The sequence below is a fragment of the Anarrhichthys ocellatus genome, unplaced genomic scaffold (genome assembly GCF_004355925.1).
Source record: "Anarrhichthys ocellatus isolate YVR2014 unplaced genomic scaffold, GSC_Weel_1.0 scaffold20, whole genome shotgun sequence".
NCBI lineage: Eukaryota > Metazoa > Chordata > Actinopteri > Perciformes > Anarhichadidae > Anarrhichthys > Anarrhichthys ocellatus.
The window spans coordinates 1,903,005-1,917,882 of record NW_022280050.1 but is presented as its reverse complement, the minus strand read 5'-3'; the positions used below and the strand labels follow the sequence as shown (position 1 = coordinate 1,917,882).

The 14,878-nt window shown below is 39.6% G+C and overlaps 1 protein-coding gene across 2 annotated transcripts in view; it reads right to left on the bottom strand.

Moving 5' to 3' along the window:
* asic4a (acid-sensing (proton-gated) ion channel family member 4a) overlaps positions 1-14,878 on the bottom strand; it is a 78,105-nt gene that overhangs the window by 6,855 nt on the left and 56,372 nt on the right. For both annotated transcript variants that reach the window (XM_031858722.1, XM_031858723.1), the window contains exons 2-9: positions 9,213-9,357; positions 8,737-8,864; positions 8,454-8,607; positions 4,895-4,948; positions 2,712-2,865; positions 1,210-1,301; positions 960-1,039; positions 303-419 (exon numbers count right to left, since the gene is read on the bottom strand). In XM_031858722.1, coding sequence (XP_031714582.1) covers positions 303-419; positions 960-1,039; positions 1,210-1,301; positions 2,712-2,865; positions 4,895-4,948; positions 8,454-8,607; positions 8,737-8,864; positions 9,213-9,357 — 924 coding nt within the window. The remainder of the gene's footprint in view (positions 1-302; positions 420-959; positions 1,040-1,209; positions 1,302-2,711; positions 2,866-4,894; positions 4,949-8,453; positions 8,608-8,736; positions 8,865-9,212; positions 9,358-14,878) is intronic.

The following is a 14,878-nucleotide window of genomic DNA, read 5'->3' as shown; positions in this document are numbered from 1 at the left end:
GTTTTAGAAGGTTGCGTGGAATTAAGACACAGTTGTGGTTAAATGTAAGTCTATTGTTCAGATATAAGCAGAATGAAGTTGTGCAATAACAAATCCAAGCTCCAGGGGAGGATGTGCTTTGCACTGTGGTTAAGACTAATTAGGAACAATATATTCTTCATTATTTTAGAAGTGAAGAAATGTGATTTTGTTTCTCCCTGAATTATTCCCTTGTAGTTTCCTAATGCAGTTACAGTGCTGCGGGGCAAGTTGTGAACTCGGCGCGAAAACAGCTATTTGTTAGTGTGCAGTACGTGCTGTACCTTTGCTTTTATTTCCTCTAGACCCACTGTTGCAACAGTGCTGGTCTGCTGCTTGTTCTTGTTCTTCTTCTCCTCTTTCTTCGGCCTCAGCAGATGCTGTAGCCGGTGCTTGATCATCTGGTTTCACCCATAGCACAGCAGCAGGGAGGGTGGAAGAGCAGAGATGAGCGAGGGAGACAAAAGACAAAGCAGAGTTAGGAGTTTGTTCACTGCGATGTCTGCATTACAGTCCCTCCCTCGGATTTTGCTTTATTTATATATGTTTGGTAGTCAGCAGGTAGCTAGTAAGCTTAGAGGGGATATATCAGCGGAGACAGCTGTTGTTAGTGGCATGTCTTCAGCACAGACCAGAGCGGATACTGCTGCAGTTTCTCCAGCCTGGAAATACAATAAAACTCCTTATGTGCATAATTAGTGATAAGATTTACACTGCCAGTCCCGAGATTGCCTGATGACTCACACAAATAAAATCAAAATAATTTGTCAATATGGAAAAATAAACAACAAATGCTCTAATGTCTCTTCAATAGTTACAATAGTCTGTAACATATTTATTGCTGAGGACAATAGCCATACATTTTGGTTAATTACATCACAGCTGGTTCTGGTCTCACATTGTGATTGGCTGATGTTTGTTGGCGTGCACAGGCACCATACCTCATAGATATAATCCAGTATTTCTAAGACTGTCAGGATGCTGGCTCCAATGAATAAGCCCATCTGTCCACCAATGTCACCTGAAAAGAAAGAGCACTTAAGGAGAAGCACATTGGATATAATGCCAAAGTAGTTTCTGTTTGCTACTAATGTTGATGAAAAGTAAGTGCAGCCACAGCACCGTTCACTCTGCACCTGCAAGTCTATCTAAATATTCAGGAAAGACAGAAAGAAGTGACGGAGATCTTACCTAATAAACCTGCAACATCGTAGGCTTTCTTTTGCTCAATTGTTTCATAGTTGAGAGCTTCAAAGAAGATATCTAAGACCAGGAAGTTGTCTCTGGAAAAAGAAGTGGAGTGTGGATGTCAAACACAGTGAAATACACTCGCACTGTTTTTTTTTTATAATTCACAACAAATCTAACATCATTTGAAAAATACCATTCCCAGTCATCTTTATGCTCACTGTAAATTGTCATGATGGGACTGTCAGGCCTACAGGGCTTCACGCAGATCTAACCAGTGACTGTGAGATAATGAGGTGTTGCAGGGTTTAACTGAGATGAGGAGAACGAACACCGACAGCATGCTCAGTCACTGCCACGTTTCTGATCTCTCTGGATTTACAAAGTCTGGTAATAAGTGTTGTGAGGCATCATGAGCTCTTTGGTTCGGGCATGTTTACCTTTTACCACATCCCACAGTGTAAACACATTTTAAATTCATTATTGATTATAATCTCAATATTAGTAAATGTTCCATAAAACATGTAGAACAGGATTAAAAATGTTAGCCCTGTCAATGGTCACTGGATCTTCCTCCTATATTCTTTCTATATATATCTCCTCGTTTTTTTTCTCCTTTGATTTTTGTTCTGCTTCATACCTACCCTATTTAAATATTGTTTGTAATGTATTTCACGATGACCCTGATGAAAGCCAAAACAAGTTGGTCCTACAATAAAGTTGTTCTTTACACTACAAGTGTTGCAGGAGTTTTGACCTCTTCCGATTTAATCCCTTCTCCATTCACCGTGGAAGTAGGTGAAGATTTCCCAGTAACACCCAATCTACGTCTACAGAATGGCAATCAATACTAGCTACGCATGAGATATCTTTTCTGCAATTTTTGGTGTCAAAAAGTGTAAGTTTTACCTCTAAGGATAATTTATTGTTTATCTAATTTCACAAAGATCTTCTCAACTTTAGAGTTTTTTTTACCCCAAAAGTAGTGCTGTAGGAAAATACACCCAGTCACCCGACACATCATCATTATTCTTTGAGGATCATGCAACACATTTTTTGACTTTCTGGTAGGGCAAGACACATCATATACGGTCATTCAGACCACACGAAATAATCCTCTGGATGTTAGCTATTCAATTTCATGGCAATCTGACTATTTTTTAGTTTGACAGACCTTCAGACAGACTGACAGACCAGGATGAACCAGAGAGTACAACATCTCAGAATCCTACAATTCACAATAATTAATATATTCAATTTCCAGTTGAATACTTGTAATAACCCCCTGACAATCAACTTGCTATCACCAGATTTTCTAATTTCAAGAAGATCAACTATTCACATAAAGACAAAATAAAAATGTATGCTTGTATGAAAATATAATTGATTTTTGTTTATATTTATGGCTGTGTATTTGTTATCACTGACTGGAGGTCTTAGTTTATGGCCCTTTTTATTGAGCACCACATCACTGAGTTTAGTCATGGTGAACATTCCTGTCCTACCTGATGTACTCCTCTGACTTGTCGTATTTCCTGGAGAGATAGCGGGCAGAGCCCTTGCTGGGGATTTTGACCATGGAGAGCTCTTTACCGTAGCGAGTGAGATTACAGGGCGTCTCGCATGGACAGGTATCCCCACTGTTCTTCTGTAGCTGTGCTGCAACACAATTTAAACAGTGGTTTAACAGGTATAGACTGGGTCAGTTTCAGGGATGATTTGATGGCACTCACTCTACCAGAGAATCATACAAGATACTACACAGAAGGAAGAGGCAAACTCAATCTGCAACAAAGGAAAAAGTGTGAAGGAAGGGAGTGTGTCCTGTTTTTTTTACTATTTGGGTGCAGCACAACACGCTGTAAACACAACACTTATTTAGTTGCATTAGCATTCATTTGAAGCTGTGTTTCTCACTACCTGCTCTTTTAGCTCTGTTTTGATCTCCACCAATACCTGAGAAAAATACATGTCTCTTTAGATGCTAAATGCTCCAATGTGCAGCTGTAAACAAGGCTGATTTAATTGTGTTGAGAGTGAAACCAGTAAGACCAAAACAATTAGCTAAAAGATGCTAAAATGCTCCAAAATACTGAGGGGAACTTCAGAGTCAGGTGATAATTATCTGTTAATATACTTTATTCTATAACCATATAAATGACTGGTAAGCAGGCGTCCATTAAAACTGTACAATATACAAACTTCAGTTACAGTTTCAGTTTAACCACAATCTATGCACATTGTATATTAGACTGCAGGTAACCATATAAACATCATTTATGGGACATGTTTCCTTTAGTAAGTGGCAATGGTAAGTACTATTTGATCTGATGTAGTATAATAAAAGTAATTACCACCTGATTAAGATGATTAGGTCTTTTCTCTTTGTGGCTTTTTCAGTACGGTAATAAGGCTACAATGTAGTATTTCTATTGGGAAGGAGCAGTCGGCATCATTAAATCATATTACTTTAGTGCTCAGAAAATCACTAGTTAGTGTTTCTCCCAGTTGCATGGGCAATTTGGAGGATGAACAAATTCATTACAGCCGTTGAATGAAGAATTAACAGTTTGCAAAAATCATTAAGCGGATAAAATGTGCAACGAAAAGTCAGGTCGAGTCATGTTTTAAAGTCTTCTCCAGCAGTGGTTTCACCGCTATAAAAGAAACAGGCCACATGATATTAACAAACCAATATTGTTCTGGATATATTAACAAAATGATGTGTTTGTCTAATGGTGTTATTGAATAAACAACTGTGGCAACAGTGTTTACAGTAATTCAGTCACTTCATTTGTTCGAAGAATAAATTATAATGTATAGTAAGTGCCACTAAGGGCTCTGCAAAACATACCTAGACTTAAAACCCAATTAACTTGCAGGCATGAATTGTTCACACATTGACAAATACATTTTCACAACCCTAACTCTGAAACAATGCTGTGCACACAGGAGAGTAAATAGCCTTTCACAATCTCTCTTTTCAAATTCTAAATGCATTCAGTCTAAACAAAAATGGAGAGAAGGAGCTCTGAAAAAAGTGATTAAAAATTGATGATGTATTTTATAAATCTAACAATGTGTATGCAGGAGCACGGTGGCATATATTCTTTGTCTGTATGGGAACAAAACATCTTTACAATATAAATATATAAATGATATTCTAATTTATTACCTCTCATAGAGGGTGAATGTAATCTTTGATTCAGGAATATGACCCACATGAATATGGCCCACTCTTAGATATATCTAAGATTTCATTCAACCAAATTTTAAATAGGGTTTGAATACAGCAAAGAGAGACGTAATTACATTTTCTGGCTTATTTGGCTGAGAAATGACAATTGTACAACCGTGATGCCTGTGAAACCGAGGCACATTTGTTCATTCAAGATGTCTGGAGGAGAGGTCAGAGTCAAAGCTGAGGGAAGGGGATGCAGATAGGCAGGAACTGAGAGTCGGTTTAATATTAACAGTTCAACAATGGATGCAGCACACCCATCAAGCTCTAAAGTGACTAAATCACAATGAGGAAAAGTCATTTCAAAATATTAAGTCTACCTCCAGGTATTTGGGTTACAGCAAAGAAAAAAAAGAATCCTTATCATGTTTACCGAGTGTGTTTCCATTTCCCTTTGGGGGAATCTATTGTAATAAGAAAAAGCAATGAAGGAAGATTGTTTCTTACCGAGTGCTTTATCAACACAGTTGATTTTACTGGGAGGGCAGATATCTGCAGTTCCTGGAGAGGAGAACAGAAAAATGAGGCTGATCAATCTGAAACAAAATGATGTGACCTGTGTCTGCTGCAATGAGGAGCCGTGGCTGTGAGCGAACACTCCGCAGCTTGTTAGTCATCTTCAAATGAGGCCAGGCATACAGAGGGGGGACTTCCATCCACAGAGCATGGGCTGTCCTTGATTGCACTGAGAAATGGAGCATGCTGGCTTCACACATAACGCATATTTAGAAAGTCTTTAAAAAACAATCAATGAGTCATTTCCTCGCAGACAAACATATTGCCCAGGCCATTAATGACAGGTATTCATTGGCAGCACGAATAATTGGCAGATGTGTGTTCGTCTGTCTGTAAAATGTTGTGGAAGTCTCCTTCCCAATCACGAAGAAATGTTAATTAATACACAGTGAAATAATGTCTGATGATCTGAAGAGTCACACAATTACAGCTACTTCTGAACAAAGTTAGATTTATTCTGTTGTGGAAATAACTTGTGATGATTTTACACAGGGGGAACCATCATTACACCATATTGATTGGAGAAAAAACTTCTTTTTAATCATCTTGTGTATTTCATTTTTTAGAACTTTTGTGCGTGGAAGTAAAAGCCGTGCAGTGTCACTGCATGCTGTCCACACACTAAGAACAAGAACAATTTAAAAGCCTTTTTTGGTGGTCATCCAAATATAGAAATAGAACGAAATACTGAAATATTAATCTTGAACCAAAGACTCCAGGAAAACACAGTTTTGCTTCTACACCTCTCAGTTCAGGAGTCCTGCGCAAAATATAAAATGCTTTATAAATAGCCATCTAAAATCACTTGTTCGGACAAATTTTAAGAATCTGTTATTTTGTTTTTGTGATATCCTGCAAACAATCACAGACGCATAAATATTTCACCAACAACATAAGCGCACAACATGAAGACAACCTAAGCAGCAATGTAATTCGGTGTCTTGAAAGGACAAGAAACATGAACGCACAAACCATAAAAAGTAGAAAACTAGTTCAGAATATGTAAAAACTAGAACCAACAGACTGTAAACAAATGTGGGATTGTGTAAACACATGCCAATCACAATTTGCTGGCATTTTAAATTCAGACTGTAAACGGTGGCTGAACTACATAAGTGAGAAAAATAAATAAATATGTAGCGGCAAACTGCTGCTGGAGAAAAAGAATTGATACTGTAAATTGTGTAAGGCACAGAGCTCCTGCGTTACATACAGTACTGTGTTGTCACATCGATGTCATAAAAGCATTTTCAATTCACAAGCATTCTCCCATGGCGAGCTTTTGAATCAATCGCTCTCTAGAACCTCTTGAAGGAGTTTCCGCAAACTTAATATGCAACAATAAATCTGATTCACTATTGATAAGTGCAGTGAACTAATGCAAGCTTTCCCGCTACCTGACGGAAGCTCTCTTCTAAATCCGGAATGGGCAAATGGCCTGGAAAAGCTTCCACATTCATTACATCTGAGATAATAAATATACTATCTGGTGTAATAGATCATCACAGAAAGCAAAGTGGTTCTGCTGCTCTCTAAACACATCTGCTCTGTGAACAGCCCTCACTATCGTTCAATTCAAAAGTTTCCCACTCAATAGACCTCTTCTTACCTGCGATTGATTGGTGAGTTGGAGGGCTTTTCATAGGTTTGAATCTGATACCCTGAGCATAAGATGCGTTTGCAGGCATGAGTAAAGTGAAAGCAGTAAGATGTTTCCATGCAGTTACCAGGTTGATAGGGAAGTCAACAGCCATCTTAGCTAGTTTTTCCCAAATCATGAGCTCATAGCTTATTGCAACCCAATCACGATCTCGTAGTAAGGTACTGACACCCTGCAAAGCACACAAACTGATTAGAAACGTGTCCGCTTCACAGCCTGTCCAGATCAAATGATTAGCTGGGATTTCTCTCCACCGATCAGACCACCACTTTGGTGCGACCGTTACAGCCTGCGAATGGAAGTTTGAAATGTGTGCCTGGTATATAAATGTGTAACCTAAGACTGGTGAGCCTCCCTTTGACAAAACTCCATTATGGAACAGCTAAGTTACAGCAGTATGGGGTCAAATCAGTATTAAAACCTGCGTCTACCTCAAATGTCTCATACTGTGTTGTTTACTCACATCAATAGACTTCCTCAAATTTTCCGTCGTGCCAAACAAAGCCGCAAATGTCAGCTGCGCTGTGTGAACGTGGAAGCCAAAGTGATTTCTTCATACATTGTGAGTTTCCTGCCTTAACTTAAAAATGCGACCACCTCAAAACATGCCCAATTGTCAGACCCATCAGCTAACAACAGTGGGTATTCAGTGAGTCAGCTCTTTGACTTCATGCAGCCTGGCCATGATGACGCACTGAGTAAGACCAGAGACACTGCGTGAATGGTGGAACGACAGTCACTACACAATTGTGTGTGTCATGTCTTCAGTGTGCTGTATCTGTGTCTGTTTGATTGTCAATCTGCTCTGCTCATATTATCACATGTCCATAGCTAATTCACCATAATTCAACAGTAAATTTATCTCTGATATATTTTTTTTTTCACTGCTTGATTTAGAGGTGCCCTGTAGTATATTCAATAAATCTGATATTGTAACAGGTCTTGCTTTTTTGTTGTTTTTATATATCAAACACTACAATAGTTGCTTACAGTACACATGGCCCCATTGAAAATGTGTTTTTTTGCTTCAACTTAAAATTGTCTTGAAAATGAAAACTGAATCAAAATGTTCTCCGTGCTACATGTTGTTAATCAGTTGACATTTTAAATTGATTGTGCGTTCGAGGCAATCTCTCATTGTGTGAGTCAATGTTAAATTAATCTTTTAAAGCCAAGAGCTGTTTGCAAACCATCTTCCAGTGGAAACTAAACACGAGAACAACCAGGACTGATACAAATAATCAATCAAAAATAATGAATGAGCACCACAGAAGCACAACAGCTGAGATGTACAAGCATATGGATCAAAAAGTCATTGAGACTTGTCGTCTGAAGAGTCACTGTCCAGAGAGCTACCAGCACTGCTGAAGGGCATTCCACTGCAGATATCAAGCATCAAGGTCAGGCATGTGGCAGCCCAAATTATGTCCGTGCTGGAATTATTCAAGTGAGCAACAACATAATTACTTGTTTTGCACACAATGTGTCATCTGCAAACACAGGGCAGGTTTTTTTCCCATCACGCTAGACCAAACAATTTTTAAATGCTAACTCTTTTGGAGGATTTTAAACTTCTGATTTTCCCAATGTGAGTTGTGTTACTTTAATTATGCTTGTCATGTCATGACACGTAACATTGTACAGTTTCATGTTGGTGTTTTTCTACAACCACACATACATTATATTCTTAGCTTAGGTATCAGTTTATTCATTCTCGGGTCCTGCCTGACTGTAATCCGACAGCATGGATTACTAATGTGTGTGCATTTGTTATTTAGTCAATCAACCTGCTGGGGCTCTGTGTAAATGTGAGGTAGGGCTTGATCTTACCGGGCATGTGCACCATCCTGCAGCTGCACACTCGCAGGACCTCGTTGGTCTCGCAGAGCAAGCGACATGCACTGATGCTGTATGTGTCGTATCCTGGGAACTTCTCTTTGCTGGTGGAGCGGCAGTTCCCCCAGGGCTGGGGCAGATAGGTCAGCTAAGTACACAGAGATTTATTAGACCTCAGTCTTGAACCACCAGGCGCGAACAGTTGCATGAAGAAGAGTAATTTAGTAGGGAGGTGGGGGGGGGAGCAGGACGGTGGGCTGTGATGAAGAAGACCTACCCTCTGCTCCTGACATGAAACAAAGGTCTGGAAGCCCGGAGAGACGCCAAAGCCCAGCTGGTGGATGTAGGGAGGCTCGTCCTGACTGTGGATCTGAACTCGGATGCCGGCCTCCAGGGATGTCTCGTCTTCAGGATGAAACAGAGCACAAGCACGGAGCATTGCAGAGGGAGAGAACAAGGGAATTACAGATGGCTGCCTCATATGACAACTAACTGCAAACCATATTTCAGTCATGTTTGAAAAACATGGCAGTAGGGATTATTATTATGTGACAACTACAATGCAAACACAAATCTGAGGTATTGTGTTCAGATATTTCCTCTTACAAATCACATTTTCCAGGTTGCAGGAATGCAATCAAACAATGCAATATTTACCGCCTGTGAGCCGGAGAAATGGTTGCTAGAAATGGTGGTTATCTCATGCTGTAGCATATGATGGGATTACATTGGACAAATAGTTTTGAGGCTTACTTGTCTCTCTCCAGATGGGCAGATACTCATCCTGCTGGATATCCAGCATGATCTCCAGCCCATTTCCCATTCCACCCTGCTTGCTTTTCCTGGATGTCGTCTTGTTGCCATTAAAGGTATAGCATTTCCCATATCTGGTGTAAACCTGGAAGAGAATAGATTCCTATCATCAACATCACCATGAACATGACAAAGTCCACATGCCGGCTGTGACAACATCATACTTGTGGTGCATTGCAATGAAGGCAGAGATATGGATGAAAAAAATAGATAAACAAGCTGAGTGTCTGCTTGGGCAAGTTACTGAATATTACCCACAAACCTCTGGATGCAGTCTGCTGGCTGGCTCAGTCCCTCGTGGACTATGACAAGCTGTATTTGAATTAATTCCCAACACCCACCACATAAACCCTGCACAATACTGTGCAACAGTACTACGACCCCACTGAAATATCAAATGGCATAATAGATTCTTTAATCTTCCTTCAAGAGAGAACTAAAGACAATAAGAGAGAGACATCATGTCACCATCTATCAGAGGAGCTGTCTCTGTGGGGGACACATCATCTCTTTGTTTATGCGTCTCATCTAAACCGCTGCACTGCAGAAAATGTGCATCAGATCATTTATCTCGTACCTCTCACAAGCTTTAAAGGGACAATCTATGATCTACATGGAATCAAAAAGGGACTGTATATCCACTACCAATATCAAAAACACAGGATGGGAACCTGTCATCAAACTAGACAACAACAAAATCTAAGTTACCATGTTTTAAGAGTAATTCGAATAATCATTTTAATTTAGATTTAATGAATAATATGTAATAAATAGAAATATGTTAAACACTAAATGCTTATTATTCAATTCCTCCTTTGATAAACCCTTCTCCCAATCAGTGATGATGCAATCATGCAACAGTAAGACAATATCATGTATGTAGGTTAGTGCGTATTTAAAGACCCATTCACAATGCCCTTGTTTTAAAACCAGTTACCTCAAAACATAAAAAAGCCAGAGATGGTGTTTTCAACTGACGAGCTAACATTAACTCATTTAGCTAGCTAGCTACAGCTGAGAAAAAGTGCTAGCCCGCAACATTGACGATTGCTGGCTAGGATTGAGCTTGGCAGGTTTAGCAACAGTAACGAAGGGAGGCGGAGCTTGGCAAGCGGTCATTTCAGGTGTTCTGTGAACATGCTAAAATAATAAATACAAAAACAACAACTTTGCTTAAAGGTTTTTGCTGGCTTTAAGAAAACATTGCTTTTGAGAATGCCTCACATGCCCGCAACTATCATGGGTGAACATCGTTCTGCTCTGTACACATTTATAATACATCATAATACATCTTTTCACAGAGAAAGTAACCTATTGGATTTGATTTGTTCAAAGATCAAATAAAAAAAGGACAGTGATGAAAGTACTAAAGCCGAAGAAATCACATGGCAGAGGTCAACCGACAAATTGCTGGAGAAATGACAGTGAGATAACAATCGAGCTGAGTAGATGGCAGACGTATCATTAAAGGGACACTGCGACCGTCCCAGCATTCTCCAAAACATCGACATCTATGTTCTGACTTTGATATCAGCTTGATCCACCTAATGAGTGCTGTGATGTCTAAATAAGGGATGCTGGTGGAACAACAGACACTCTCATTTACAGACCACAGGGTGCATTCACATCCGAGATGGTTGACCAACAAATCAAAGTCACGGTTGCGAGGTTCAGTCCAGTAATTCCCTGGAACAGTTGGCAATTTAACAATATCCACAACAGTGATTAGAGCAAGAAATGAGTACCAGTTACAAAAGCTCGGGCTTATTTGGAAGGAGAGCTGTATTTTACACAATAATAGACCTCGAGGCTTTTGATCTGACTGTGTGTGTGCATGCATGTTTGTATTGAGAGAGTTTCTGAATGCATCAAAGTAAGTCGTAGAGTTAAGGATTCAGAGAAATGGCTGACACAATTACAGATCTCCGTTTGGCCTCCGATGTGGTACAAAGGGGGTCTCCATGGTGAAAAGTTGTTCAGTTAGTTCTGCATTTCTTTGTAAATAGTAGAATCTTTTTCGGCTGGTGTGATTAGAAAATGGGAGGTGGCAAAGTGGGGGAGGGGGCCAGGAAGAAGTATTCAAGTGTGACATTTGACTGACATGTGCTATTAGGTTGAAATGGTTTAATCTCTTATTTGGCTGGTGCGGAGCAGTTGAGGAGGTAAGCTGCACTTATCATTGATCCTCCCCCCGTTCATTGACACACTTAAGCCTCCGCAGGCAGACTTTATCTGATGGAGCAGGCAACAGAGGCAAAGGAGGATTTCACTTTAGAAAAGCTCCAAACACCCCGACCAAGTGCCTGGGTTTCCGCTCTAAAACTTTGGGCTCTGAAGGACGCCGGTGTGTTTACAAATGATGTCCCCAGAGAGTACGGCAAAGTTTTCCCATCATCTCACCCAGGATGTGGTTGTTGGCAGAGAGCTTCCACTGGTTTGTTTCTCTGCCTCTGAACCCCCCCCCCTTCTCTGTCTGCATCTGCAACGTGATTGATTCATTTTTCTCTTGTTACATCTCGCACCAAATTTAGCAAAGGTAACAGGGCTGACTTGGGCAATTCCCAAGTGGGGACTTGGCACTGCTGTTGACAAGCTGAAACAGAGCAGCAGCATGGCAGTTACAAACCAAATAAAAAGAGGTTTTGTACTCCTCTGAGTGGCTCAGTTGTTTACAAGAGCTAATTATTGCAGCATTGTTCACTTTGTTGTCATTCGGAGGTCTAAAACTATATCACTCCATTCAACAGACTTTTAGATGGAAAATAGATCCAAACATGTGTTTCAGTTCTGTATTACTCTGTAAAGTGATGCCTGAACACAAACTTATTACACTTAATATTATATGTTGTGACCCCATGTTGTTGTGTTATTTATGTACTGATTTTACATACTATTATTATTCTGTTTCTCCATATTGTGATTCTACCATTCAAGGATGGATTATCTTCTGGACAAATTGGATAACTGGCATGGGGCCCCATAAACTCATGGGTCCCATGGTCACCTTGTACCAATTAGCTTGAATAATTGCTCATTTGTTTGGTAATAACAATATAAACTGAAAACTAGAAGGAGCTGTAATAAATATTTATGTATTAATAATGGTCCACGTAACATGATTGGACTTTCTTGGTCGTAGAACCCTAAAACTAAAGTAATTAGTAACTTATAACTAATTTGATAATTTACATTTGGGCTTTTTCTACAGTGACCTCTCAACGCTTTTTCTTTTAAAAGGCTTATTGTTTTGGTTCTCAACACTCTACAGTGTTGTTTTTTGGCTGCAAAGGACAGCTTCATTTTCAGCAAGAAAACAACAACAACTTCCAAAAAACCCCACTGTACCTGACAATGTCAGGGTTTAGCTGGTGAGCATACTGGAACATTTAGCAGTTATTTTCCCCTTAACATGATGCTCAGTCCTACAGAGGGATCGCTTGTTAAAATGAAATTCTAACACCTTTATTAGTACATTTTTGTTAACCACAAACTAACTCACACAGCAAACCTGGAGAAGGACAGTATTTCAGACAGAGAGTACTGTTTTCTGGGTCTCTGTGCACTGAGTACTCCACACAATGCATAATGGAAAGAATGGGGGGGCCCTATTTCACCTTTTACCTATTTTACTTTTACTTTGTTAATCCGGCAGTACTCTATACTCTCTTTATATGATGATCTGTTGAATGTGTGAGGGATCTGTTTTTTCTGTGGATTCTTTTCCACTACAGGTAGAGGGTGTCTTATGTTCACTCTGTAAAGCTTTCTGAGGCAAATCTGTGATTATGGGCAAAATTAATCAAGTTGACTCAACTTGACTAGACTAGACATTGGACTTATAAATGCATTAAGATGGAGCTCTCATCTACTGCTGCAACATGTTATAGAACAATGCCCGACTTCATGCCATTTGCACATACTGTCTCTCACCAATTATAGCATAAATGGCTTAAATGTCAATTCAATTCATTATGTGTCTTTTGGCCGTGTTTTTTCTTCCAAAGTGTCTTGTTTCTCTGTCTCTCCATGCTAAATGTATTAAGAGACCAACCCCATACCATGTAATTCATAAGCCCTAGTGGGAGAAACCCCTTAAAACCCTCTTTATGGCCATGATCTGACAATCCCATGGCACTTTTCCTTTTAAATAACCTGCAGGAATCACTTCAGTGCTTCTCCGGAGGACATCCATTTACAGGCAGGCGACGTGTCACAGGGTAGCTCTCCGAGTATGAGGAGGGAGGACTTGAATTAATTTACGGAGGGTGGTAGAATATGCCATAGCACTGATTGGCAGTTGAAAGCCATTAAGGCAGGCCCATGCAGGTTTAAGGTTCCTTGATTTAATGGCTTCATTACAACCTCCCGGCAGAAAGACTTGAATAACAATGTGACATGAAGTGAATATTTACATTGTATTTCTGAACGTTTTGGCAGGACCAACGGTGTAGGCTGCTGGTCAATGTACTACGCTCTCTCGGCCACTTAATTAATCTATTATCAACTTTTTAATTGTTAAAGTGGTAATCCAACAAATAATCATTCAGTTTCTTTCAATCATTTTCTTCTCTAGTGAAGTGATAGTTTAAGGTACTCTTTTCTAGAAATCTCTGGTATTGAGGAAACTGCACTGTGAGCAAATGGAGGTTTATCCCATTGGCAGACATGTTGACTTGTTGTAAGAAAAACGCAATTTGAGACAAAATGACTCGCTACAACACATGTACAGGGAAGGACAATGGACAAAATGTAATTTACACACAAGTCATTTGCATGAAGGAGCTGTTTGACAGAATAGTCTTTACTTCCCTGCCATAGAGACAAAGAATTAAAACAATCTACATTTACACCACAGCTAAAAGTGTCCCAGTTCACATTGTTATGGACCATATGGATAGGTCATGCATGCAGTTTGTATTTTGATGCTCAAATAAATAAATCTGCATTGCCATAACAATGCATAAATCGTACATGATGCATCTGAGCGAGGACAAAATTACATCCTGTAACAATGAGAAGCTAAATAGCTGCAAAAATAATTTAGGGACCCACCTCAGCTCGGTCAAAACTGTTGTTGACAACGGGACGTACAAAAAGGACGTCATGACTAAATCTTAGGTCCTTCCTGAGCAAAAGAAAACAAGAGAGGAATGATTCTTCATAAAAGAAAAACTAATTTTACTTGTGAAAATTTTTGCTGTATTTCTTCCTTTCACTCTTGAACTCGATACTCCCACTTGCATCTTGGATACAAAACTTTGCTCTATGAAGTGACTTTTTACCTCTCACTATCAAAAGCACCCAAAAAATAAGGTGATGAGGTGAAACTAAACTGCATGTGATCTTCTGTTAAACAACAAAAGAGGTAGGGGAAAAAAGAGGGTCTCCACATCTTCATCGCTGATATTTATGTGTACAATTCTGTTTTGCTGTCTTTTCTTGACAAAAATATAATGAAGGGCTAAGGGTGCTATATACAAAATTGGGAGCAATTCTATTGCCTCTCAACGGCTCTCAACATGGCGACGACGGTGGCTTGCTGCTACGGTGATAACAATGCTAACATTGCAAACTATGGCAAACTAAGCTGACAGAGATAAGTGGCT